The 12,150-nt window shown below is 36.6% G+C and overlaps 1 protein-coding gene across 1 annotated transcript; it reads right to left on the bottom strand.

Annotated features, from left to right (window-relative positions):
• Positions 1–4,345: 4,345 nt before the first annotated feature.
• Positions 4,346–6,385, bottom strand: LOC134224909 (small ribosomal subunit protein uS13). The gene is made up of 3 exons (XM_062704557.1): positions 6,226–6,385; positions 5,635–5,820; positions 4,346–4,770 (listed from the first exon to the last, which is right to left on the bottom strand). Exons 1-3 carry the CDS (start codon positions 6,226–6,228, stop codon positions 4,501–4,503), a joined length of 459 nt encoding a protein of 152 aa, XP_062560541.1. The 5' UTR covers positions 6,229–6,385; the 3' UTR covers positions 4,346–4,500.
• Positions 6,386–12,150: the final 5,765 nt, after the last annotated feature.

Below are 12,150 nucleotides of genomic sequence, written 5' to 3'. Positions count from 1 at the left end.
AGTTTAGACAGCTTAGACTAGATATATTAGACCAGAGGTTCCCAATCTTTTGGTTATGCGACCCACCTACCAGAATCCCATATTGCTTGCGACCCACCAGGTACCAAATGCATTGATTTTGTGAAATTAGATAAAAATGAGTAAGCGTTCGATTGGACAAATTACAATAAATTGCTTTATATCCCATCCTTGTATTTGTCAAAAATTCGTCAATTTTTTGGATTGGATGTGGATTTGGTCTGGATGGAATTTGAACTGAATTTGGGTTGGATTTGGATTGGATTTAAAATTTATTCAGATTGGATTTCGATTTGATTAGGATTGGATTTGAATTAGATTTGGATTGGATTACAAATAGATTTGGATTGGATTTGATTTTTTTTATTTCTTTATTAAAGTGATTTTTAAATTATAAATAAAGTTCATCACTAGATTGGATTTTAAATAGATTTGGATTTGATTTAGATCGGATTCGAATTGAATTAGGATTGGTGTTGGATTGGGTTCGGGGCTTACATTTGGATTGTATAGGACTTCTTTCTACTTGCCCAAATATCGTATAACAAAAAAAAGCCGTTGACCTCGTCAGGTTTGTTGTTCTTTAATCATCCAATCATAAGTAGATCCTAATTCAAAATATGGAATAGATTTGTGGGACAAAATAGTAACAAAGTCATGAATTAAGATTTGTCTTTCGCGACCCACCACTGAACAGCCCACGACCCCCCTAGGGGTCGCGACCCACAGTTTGGGAACCTCTGTATTAGACTCTACAAATAATTGGGCGTTGAATTTTCATCAAAAGGTAATATGATATATTGTTGGTTACTAATCAGCAATTTAAATTTATCACGATAGATCGCCTTTCTTCCAATATCATAACCACATTAATATAATTTTATTAAGACTCGCGATGGATGATTAAGTATTTGAACGCTAGATGAGGAAACTGCAAAATAAAATCAAAAACGACTCTGACACAAAACCACTCAATCTATTTGTATCAGGCCTCAACAGTGATCATTTGAACAACATGGCACTATGGGGGATCCCCATACAAGCGAGCGGTCAAAAATAAAATTGGACTTTTCAAGTGATTTTCCACTTTGCTTTAGCTGTGTATGGTCGAAATAGCATGAATATATAATTTCTAACCCCCCCCCCCCCCCCTTTAGGGATCGTCTATGAATTACGTAATATTTTTTTTCATAAATTCGATTAACGTGACAAAGCAATCCAATTTAGGAAGTTTAATTTTATACGTTTTCTTGCGGAGAATGAAATGGGTTGTACAAAAATTACTTTCAGCAATTTATGGACCTCATCAACCCTCCCCCTTCTCCATCCTCATTTGTGGACTGTCGTCTATATATTTTTGTATATTTTTTGCGGAAGGTAATCATTTTTGTGGGAAGAAAGTAACAAAACGCCTCCCCTACCAATAAATCTAATAACTTTTCATTGCTCTAAATCTGAAGTTGGCGGCGAGAGAACCGAATTAATGTTAAAAGACATTAATTTCATGACATTCGGTGATATTTTTTGTTCTTACTCTCATGCCTCACAATTTGTATTTAGAACAATCTGTTTGACAAAGTACTAGGTTCTGAAGGATCCTAAAGCATTAAATGTTAATCAAAGAATCAGAAGTCAAGAACGAGTAAAGTACGAGACACTGAAGACGTCCTAACAGGTCGAAATACGTATATGTAGAACTAATACGAGTTGGTGGAATAAAATGGAATTTTACTAAACTCGTCTTATGACAGTGAAAACATTCCACTAAAAATAGTTAAACAATTTTCTTAAAGAATCAGAATTGGAAATAACTTTTGAAAAAGGGTATTAGCAAATTAGAAATCGCAATCCCATGACATTTGTACAAGTTATTCAAAAATAAATGAGAATAATATATTCTCAAAAATGTGAACATTCATTCATTCCACAATGCTCCATTGTTCCGAAAAGCAAATTTCTTTCAATTTGAATAACAACACTATTTAAATTATTTTTGATTTGTTTTCATGATTTCTACAAGTTATATATAGCATCATTCTTTTTCTGTGTGAAGGTTTAAATCTTTAATGATATTTTCTTCAATTCCATCAACGATGGAAGATGACATGAATTCATCTAAAGTATCAGAGGATAAAGAACTTTTAAAAATCTTCAAATATTACAAAATTACGCATGGCATAAGAATAACTAAGTGAATTTTTTTCCAATGTCTCCTCGTTATCCAAATCGAGCTTAAAATAGATCTGATTCATGTAAGGCACGAAGAAAAATGTCAACATTTGCCTCTCTTGATCATTTTCTTGCATTATGAGTTCTAAATTTCTTCTTTTTATATTGACTTTCCGCTGGTTGTTCAGCCAGTGAACCTCAAAGTGTAGATGAGTGAATAAATATTTCCCTACCTTTAGCCAGACATTCATGAACACTAGCAAGAATTTCATACTCTCCGTACTAACTAAGATATTGTTCGTCTTTACTTTTGCAATAAACATGTCGGGAATTATTGATTCCATGAGATTTATAAATATTTACATACTATGAAACCTCATATTTAGTTCTCCATCAGTAGCTAATGAATAGCTCAGAAAAATAGGTTTAGGGAAATGACTCAAACCACTCAAGCCCCAAACGCAATTCAGCGGAATGGCGACGGAACCAGTAAAATTTGACAGGAAATATATAAATTCCGTTACCGTTGTGCTGCATTGTATTGGGGGTTTTATTCATTCACTCCTTTGAAAAGTTAAAAAAATTGTTATAAATAAAGTCGAAGTTATTACCAATACATGTATTTTGACCATACCCTTTGAGCCCATAGTTCAGTCTGGCCCATTTTCAATAGGAAACGATGGGACTAGATTTCCCGTCGAATGAAACTTGTTGCGAGAAAATCGTACACAAATAAGCGTCTAAATGGCGATTTGCGCACATACATACAGACGCGCATGCACACACATACAGACATCACCTCAATTCTTCGAGCTGAGTTAGTTGATATATACCACTACGGATCTCCGGGCCTTCTATCAAACATTCGTTTTGGAATGAGCATTAACCTTGGAGTACGAGAGGCAAAACACAGTAAAAAAATAAATGAAAAAAATCAAAGTGATTTAACTCTGTTAATTGCAAATACTGGCAAGAAATTATTTCGGAAATTTTAGTCGAAGCTTCGTCCTTGATGTGCATCATAAAAGAACCCGGGGATTTCTGAGGAAAAAAGTTCTTCACTATCAAAGTTGAAAATAGCGTCGTTTTTGGAAAAAATATTGTTTCCGCATTTTTTCATTTTTTTTCACAATGTAACCATTAGTTTTTGCATACCATTTTAAAGCTTATACAATTACCTTTGTAATGATGTATTAACATTAAAGAAAAACATTAAGAAAATATTTCAATAAATAGTTGAAAGTAAAATATTTTTTCAGGAAATTTGTTAACTTTTTACCCATTTCTGACTTTGACACCTTATATCTTTGGAACTAGTGCACCTAGAGACTTCAAATTCAGAATTTCTCTTAATTAGAGTATTGACAATGGAGAGAAAATATTTTAAAATAATTCGGAAGACATGACATTTTCGATTAATGACCGCCCGAAATCCTATAGTGCATGGATTTGGAACCTGTGTTATTGCTTAGAGATAAATAGAAACAAACTCGATTACCATGGGTACATGGAATGGGCCCGGAGTAAACTTTTAATCTAGAGACTGTCAACGGTCACACACCAAAAACTTTAAAGCTTGATAGTGAAAGTGGTTGTCGACTGTAACTGCCTCGGAGTATTGTTTTGTTTATTGGCTATGCAGTCTGATTACCAGCTAAAACGCTATATTAATTCTGATCCGAAGTTTCGGCACTTTTATTGATCCTATTACAATGGATTAAAATGGTTCAGCGTTTCATTGTCATAAGTGTTTAGCATATTGCTCGAAATAAAAAAAATCACCATAAATTTTCAACATTGGGTTTTGTGATTTTTTCCCTGACCTCAATCGAAATTCCCTGACTTTCCCTGACATTCCAGGTCCAAATCGGAATTCCCTGACTTTCCAGGTTTTTCCAGGTAGTCGACACCCTGTTTTATTCATACCGTTTTGCTACAAAAGTAGTAAATACTACATAATTTGTAGTAAAGTGTGGATTACTACTTTTTATTCATACGGGCCAATAACCAATAACGCTGGATAATATGCTTGATATATTATCCGTCTGCCAATCGCATACTCTCCGAGAACTTCACTTTTGAACACTCACTTGATTGCCACTGAAAGTAGTTGCTATTCTCACACAGGGATCTTTAGGATTCAAACCAACAATACAGCTTTGCTTCATTTCATCATCCATTTATTCGTCTCCATGGAGAATCCAAACCATATCGCAGTACAAACCAATAGCGTCGAATCCAAGGATCCCACTCACTTTATCCTATGTTTTGTATTATGAAGCTATACAAAAACACACGTCCACCAAAAAGATCTTACTTCTTCTTGGACACACCGACGGTACGTCCACGGCGACCGGTGGTCTTGGTGTGCTGACCGCGCACACGCAGGCCCCAGTAGTGACGCAGACCACGGTGGGCGCGAATTTTCTTCAGTCGTTCCAGATCCTCACGCAGCTTGGAGTCAACGTTGGAGGAGGTTAGCTGGGAGTACTTGCCATCGATGATATCCTTCTGTCTGTTCAGGAACCAATCGGGGATCTTGTACTGGCGGGGGTTCGAGATGATGGTGACGATCTTCTCAACCTAAAAGAAGAAGAAATGATTAGCATGATAAGTTACATATTAAATTATTCATGACTTTCGAAAACATATGTCCAAATGAGAGATTCTCTTTTATTATGTTCACTTCCGTTGAGAGCAAGGCTAGTTCTAGCTGCAATATTTTCACCTCAACACGCTAGACAAAGCTATGGATGAGTTTGCTTAACAAGAGTTTCAATCACAAAACGAAAAATATCTTCTTCTGATGAATTTCGATAATCCTGTAGCTTCACTTGATTTACTAAATTCTTATTCGGATCGGCTTATGACTGCACTTCGCAATACTTTGCAGAGCATCTGTGATTTATCTAATTTCGTCAGCTGCGCTCGATTAATCAGTTGGATCACTTTTGGAAAACATCACCAACAGGTTGCTGTTCATAATAATAGTAACATGATCGGACCATCGTATTCTGAATAATTTGAATGAATAATAAATGTAAAAATAATCAGCCGCAACATGCTGTTGCAATCAATGACTTATTTGCTTTTCACGGCACACATCCGATGTTCGAAAACATGAAATGCGCTTTGATCGTTAATGTATCTACAGAGAACTATATCAAGAATTTTGTAGATGTATCAAAAATTGTTTTTTTTTCAAATTGAGATAAATGCGCTTAGGAATTCTTTGAAAGAGAACTGTTTTAGCACAAAGTTATGTGAAAGCTAGTCAAGTTTTCATGTAAAAATGATACTCATCAATAATTAAGCTAGCTTAATTAATAGACGTAACGGATAACTGTCTCCAATTTGAACCACATATCTACAACAAATTCAGAAATTTCCACATCTATACTCATATTGACTGCAGCCTTCCTTTAAAGAATATTAAAACAAACTTACCTCCTCCTCGGAGCACTCTCCGGCGCGCTTGAACGGATCGACATCGGCCTTCTTCAGCACGACGTGGGCATAGCGACGTCCGACACCCTTGATGGCAGTCAGCGCAATCGGAACGGTACGCTTACCGTCGATGTTGGTGCTGAGCACACGAAGAATGTGCTGGAACTTCTCTGGGATCACGAGCGACTGTCGGAAGAGTAGAAAACAGAAAGCGTTCGATTAGTTCCCGTTTTGCTGGCGGATGTAAACAAAGCGCCTTTATGAGAAATTCATTCGGGACGGAGTGAAGTTTTTTCAGTGATTTTCGTTTTGAAGCTGCTACTACGCGATGGTTGTAGTTTTGGTCACTTATTTCGAGGAAAAAATTCACAAACAACTAATATTTTGTTCAAAACATTTTGCAAAAAGCGAAAACAAATTTTGCTGCTTCCGTTTCTCCGCCACCAACCAACAAAGCTGTCAGAATCGACGAATTTCAGCACTTTGAAAGTATATTCAAAGGAATTTTCAATTGGTATCCACTTCCAAAAACACTTCACAATGTTTCGAATCAATTACACTAAACCCAGCACTATTATCCACAAAATTTACCATTTTTAACAAGTTTTATTTCAGCAGAGCTAAAATGTGTCCACTGTAATCGACTGGCAGATGCCGGAAAAAGAGCGATCCTTGACTTCCGTTTTGGCTGAAAACTGTCGGTTGTCAAACAAAACGTCACACGAGTTTGCGTTTGGTTTGTCAGCTGAGAGCAGGGTTGCCATACAGAAAAACTTGAATTTTTTAACAAGGATTTTAGATTTTGCATTTGCGAATCAAAGAGCGACGTGAAAAATTGGTTTTAATGTGCATTTCTGCCTTTACAAAAAAACTGATAAAATAAAATCTGCTTTTGTATTATTTCGGTTCAAGTCAAACATGTTTACTTTCTTTTCGATCAAGAGTTTAACAAAGCTATTGTACTTCCAGTTGAAAACCGAAGTGAGCTCTCGCGACAATCGAGTTTTCTCCCGTTTCCTTTTGTCGCAACTAGTGCGCATCATGGCGCACGGCGGTAGCATAGATGTGCACTAGTCGCGATGCAGTTGCGACATCAGGAAATAAGGAAAAACTCAATCGTCGCGAGGGCCCTCCATGCGAGACCATGCTAATGGTGGCTGGGTTCGATTCCCGGTGCCGGTCTAGGAAATTTTCGGATTGGAAATTGTCTCGTCTTCCCTGGGCATAAAATTATCATCAGCCTCATGATATACGAATGCAAAAATGGTAACCTGGCTTAGAAACCTCGCAGTAAGAATAACTGTGGAAGTGCTTAATGAACACTAAGCTGCGAGGCGGCTCTGTCCCAGTGTGAGGATGTGATGCCAATAAGAAGAAGAATCGTCGCGAGAGCTCTGTTCGGTTTTCAACTGGAAGCACAATATAAAGACGTTCAATTCGTTTTACTCAGAGTGTATTGTCGGCGTAGCACCAAGTTAGAATTCGGAAGTCGGGACTTCCGAACCGAACTTTCTTCCGAAGTATTATTTGTCAAACTAATTGATGCGTTGTTTAGCGCATCTTTAGGCGAATCCAGCGCACTACTTCCGAAGTTGGGAAAGTTGCCTGTATCTGGAGAAAAATCCAACTTCGGTATAAAAAGCGGTATAAATTTGTTCCGGATACACAATATGTAATTAAGAGTGACGACATGTGCCGCATTTGACAGGTCTCCTGTTCGTTTGGAACGCGATTTTGTATGGGAATGACAGATGAATTTTGTTCCAATTCTGACAGTGTCGCCACTCTTAATTAGATCCACTCTGGTTTCACCATAAATGCAATCCAATTTTTATCATTTTTTTATGCGACCATATTAAATATTAAAAAACGAACAGTGGGTAATGTCTGTGATATAACCGCTAAGTGGACGTAGGACTTGACTTGACCATGCCTTTTAGATACATAATATGCAGTCTTCAAAGAGCATCCTCTTTTGAGAATGATTCGCAAAAGCATGCTTTGAAAAAATGATTTAAATTGGAATAACCTAACATCCTCGCTTTTAATTGCTCCTTTGCACACTTGATTGGAAATATCGCATCATTGATTCAAATCATTTCAGGCGATGATCTACCGAATTGTTAATCGAAGCATCAAATTGCCCTTTGAAAGCATGGAACTGAAAGGTGGCTCTGTGGTTATACGGCTAGTGATGTCATATTCAATTATGCCAATATCTTGAGTGGAAGTTTGATTCTCTCGTCGAACTTTCTCGTTTTTTATACTTTATTATATGGATATGATTTGAGTGTTAGGACACACATGGTGTCGAATGAGAGTAGTAACTGTTTATTTTGACGAAAAAAAAAACTTCTAGCTGACAGTAGCAGCGAAAAATGTAGACAACAACCTCACGAGCACCAAATCTATAGAGCTCATCGTAATGAAACTGGCGATTCTATCTGTTGCGTGAAACCAACAATCAATGTGAAACTGGCGATTTTTAATGGTTCCAGTTTCATAGACTATGAACGACCCACGGTCCCCAGAAATGTCATCAGTAGGCAGTACGTAATTTATTGAAAATCCCTTTCAAATCGGTTTTAGTACAGTTACCATGGTTGTCTCATGGGTTGTTTTTTTCAATTAACAATCGGCCAAAAAAAAAATCATGACGATGCCTGCAAATCGTTGCCGGATTTATTTATTGATTCTTATCTTTAAAATTGATCATTGTGTGAATCTATTCATTAATTTAATTTACAGTCTTGCAGGTGGACATTAACTCTCCAAATATTTATTTTTCTCTAGACGAAAACTTGGAAGCTTCAAACGAACAAAAAGAGAGCCTTTGTTGAATAAAATGGGAAGGAAATTCAAGTTTGCCGGCTCTTAATGTGCGCGAGACTAAGATCGTGATCAATTCAATGGCACACACTTCCTTCTTACCTTCCCATAATAAACTTTATGGAGTCCTTACAAAGGCAATGCTGTTATACAACCGCCCTACCCAAGTAACCTAAAGTTCCTTTAAAAATACGTTTTTCGCTTAAGCAGCTCAGTGAAACTGATTAAGCGAAAAACGTACTCTTGGAACTTTTGGTTACCTGGGTAGGTTCATAGTTCAACTATGTTGACCGCCTGAGACGTCACGGAGAAGTATAAGTCAATGAGGAATAACGCTCTTCAATTTACGACCAGGTTGTCGACAACGATTGACCGCGTGGAATAAGCCATCCGAACTCACCAGAAGAAAGCGTCCCAGTCTAATTTGTGATTGCGATTGAGATTTTCAATATTTATTAGACTTGTCGTTTTATAACGTGTGTGTATTGGAGCTGACGCCGAAACGTATTTTCCGGTACTTGATGATATTCCGGACTCTCGGGTCAAGAGGGCCGCGATGCAATTGTCCGATGATTTGAGTGGCTCTGTAGATTCAGGCTAATGCTAACGGATAGAAGCTTCTTCTGACTCTCATTAGGCAGTTAACCTTGCAGATAACACTGTTGAATGCTAACAACGTGATTAGTTGGTGGGTACAAAAATGAGGTTAGAAGGTTACTAGAGGGAAATTAATGTTTGTGTCCCTACCGGACTCGTTCATTCGATACCAAATCGAATTACGTGTAGCGAATCTTTAACTCTTTAAGTGTTAAACAAGTTTCAGTACACTTTACAAACAACCTTCTGCTCCTTGCAATAGGAAAAGTTTCGGTTAAAGAGTAAAATTGGAGGAAAAGACATGAAGCAAATCTTACTTTCTGCGACCCTAGTAGTTTTTTGTACTACGTTAAACTCACACCTCCTTCTATTTGTGGCAGTATACTATTATACATATGGCAATCTGTTTTGCTATTTGGCAGAGTATCGGCCAGTTGTTGTTGCGAAGCGATTTGACTGTTGTAAGCAAAGTTATTAATGAAACAAAAATGCTCATTATTGATATTGATGTTATTCTTTCACGTGTTAAATTGAATTTACCACGATTTAGTATTTCCCTAATAACCTATCTTGCAACCTTAGAATCGCTTCACAACAAAGACGATCAGTTTCATTGCATAATTTTCTATATTGGCAACATATTTATATGTTTTTAGAGCCTAATGAGCAACGTTGCGGAACGGTTTTCCACAAAAGTGACTGTTTTCATATAGATTTTCATACAATATTGAAACTGCGCGTGCTCAGTCTAGTTACATCCAAATTAGCTAAAAATTTAGGAGGATTAATAAAACATCAAATGTCATCGTTTAAGCATAGGGGAGCGAAAAAGTCAAAATTTGAATCACTCTAATACACACATCTGAGTGGAGTTTGAATAGCTCCGTTGCCACATAAAACTAGTCTACGTAAAGACCATATAAGAATAGGTAATAGAGTTAGGAGTAAGAAAGTTCAATTTCAAAAATCTATAAATGATATTTCAAGAATTTTTGTGTGTAATTTCCGAAGAACATATATAAAGACAATTCGGAAACAAGGTGGTTGTTCATTTGAGACGACGATTCAAAACAAATTAGACATCGATTGCTTCAGACTAGGATTTCAAGTTTAAACAACTACGTAATCAGCGAAGCGTTACGAGATCAGTTCACCAGTGGTGGGATTTCCAGAAATAAGTGGCCAAGCTGTGAACAGAAAAGCACTCGTCACTCCCGAAAACATCCCGAGAAGAATTAAAGCGAATAAGTTGGTCCTGATCAGTGAATTCCGCAATTGAGTTCCGCCCGAACAGGTCATGGTTTTCTCAGTCCAGTCTTGTAAAAGTTTCTGCTGGATTTAACTTCGGTAAATATTCCATAATTGGATATTTCCATTAATTGAATCATCTGCTAAAATCGATTAATTTGTTATATAGATTGGCTGTAATTCGTTTTGAAACCACGAAGAATTCAATATGCACTGTGGAAAGTTGCTTATCAGCTTCGAAGATAATCACTGTAGTGGCATACTTTTTTGTCTTTGTCCTTTTGTCCCTATATCATATGGCCAATGATTCAACCTAAAAGAAAGCGAAATTATTAAATGACGAAGCAAATCATAAATTTATCTCCAATCTGTTCCTAAAACACCACCGACATCGGCCAAAATAATAAATAAACAAATGCGACAAATACCCATGACTACGGTAAAAAATTAGAACAAATTTAAATTCAATTTGGATTGCTTAGTTTTACTGGGTACCGATGGGTACCAAAGAGCTTAGTACACAGAAAGAAAAATCATTAATCAAATTAAAAAAATCGTTGGTTAAAATAAAAAGTTTCGTTGGTTCTTTTTCGTAGAGAGTTGCGTGTGTTCAAAGCAAAAGTACCCAAACTTTTAATACACCAATGGTTCAAAAGTTGCTTGCCGCTCTAAAAATAAAAGTTTATACTTTCAAAATAAAATTGTAGCACTGTCAAATAAAAATGGTCACATTATGGAAAATATAGTGCAATTTTTTTTTAATTCCAGAAAAGCTTACTTCACTTTTATCCCTCATTCTTGTTTTTTCCCTTCAAAATCATAATATAATCAGAGTATACAGTTTCAGCATGTTTATTTCATTATTTATTAGTTATCTGTGTTAAAATTGATCAGAGTTAGAACACATTAGATCCTTTATCGGATTTCCAAACAAAAGGACCAGAGCCTCGGATATTTGGATGCAGATATTTGGTCATTGCGCCATGGATTTCTCTTCAGTCAGAAACGCCGAAATAAACAGATTATCTGTAAAAAAAAATCTCGCATAAGTATTGATTCTACGCCATTGAATCATGGAAATTGGGCGCTTAGATAGCTCCGATACCTTTAACGTTTAAGATTAAAGGAATTTAAATTGACTTACCTGGAAATGGCCTGATGTCCTTCTTTTTTCTTCGGCTCAAGATTTCGTTAAAAGTACGCACTAAGACGATCCCCACCGATGTGTATCCAAATGAGTGTCTAGTATAGGAACGAAATGCGTTCATATTTTATTTATGCACTTGTTCTCGCACCGGTTGTTTCTATCAAGGTTGTTGAAGTGCAATCATGCTTCGCACCGGTGGTGAATATCCGGTTGCTATTGAGGCAAACACGGAAATAAATAAAATCAGGAAAAAATTATTATTTATTTTCAAATCTTTCAGAACGCGCTCCAACTTTTGTAATATAAGTATGTGCGTAATGCATTTTGTGATTATCAGATTAGCTAGACACACATCTGCTAGGTGGCGCTAGCTTATATGCAATAATTTAGTGAGGTGGATGATGGAGACTAGTTTAGTTTGGAATTCATACGCACAGTGGCGCTAGTGTATGAGAAATAACCTGTTAGGTTAAATATTTCTAAATCCGTTAGAGTTAGAAAGTGGCCATCTTCTACAAAGTTATCCGAATTATCTTTTAGGTTGGTTATTATGTAAGATTCAAAAGGGTAGTCAAAACCAGTAGTTTAGTTTGAAACCGCAATACTCGTTGGCGCTCGAGTTGAGTCGAATCGAGTCAAGTACGAGACACTTACTGTAGAAGTCGAAATAAGTATCTGTCAAAGGTACAACCAAG

Source organism: Armigeres subalbatus, chromosome 3, assembly GCF_024139115.2.
Source record: "Armigeres subalbatus isolate Guangzhou_Male chromosome 3, GZ_Asu_2, whole genome shotgun sequence".
In the NCBI taxonomy this organism is placed as follows: Eukaryota; Metazoa; Arthropoda; class Insecta; order Diptera; family Culicidae; genus Armigeres; species Armigeres subalbatus.
The sequence above is the reverse complement of the archived record's forward strand: the minus strand, read 5'-3'. Positions and strand labels throughout refer to the sequence as shown.

What these genes read in the sequence shown, in the direction of transcription:
- LOC134224909 (XM_062704557.1), bottom strand. An exon ending in GAGAGTGCTCCGAGGAGGAG is followed by an intron (nt 4,771 to 5,634) that starts GTAAGTTTGTTT and finishes TTCTTCTTTTAG; the next exon opens with GTTGAGAAGATCGTCACCAT.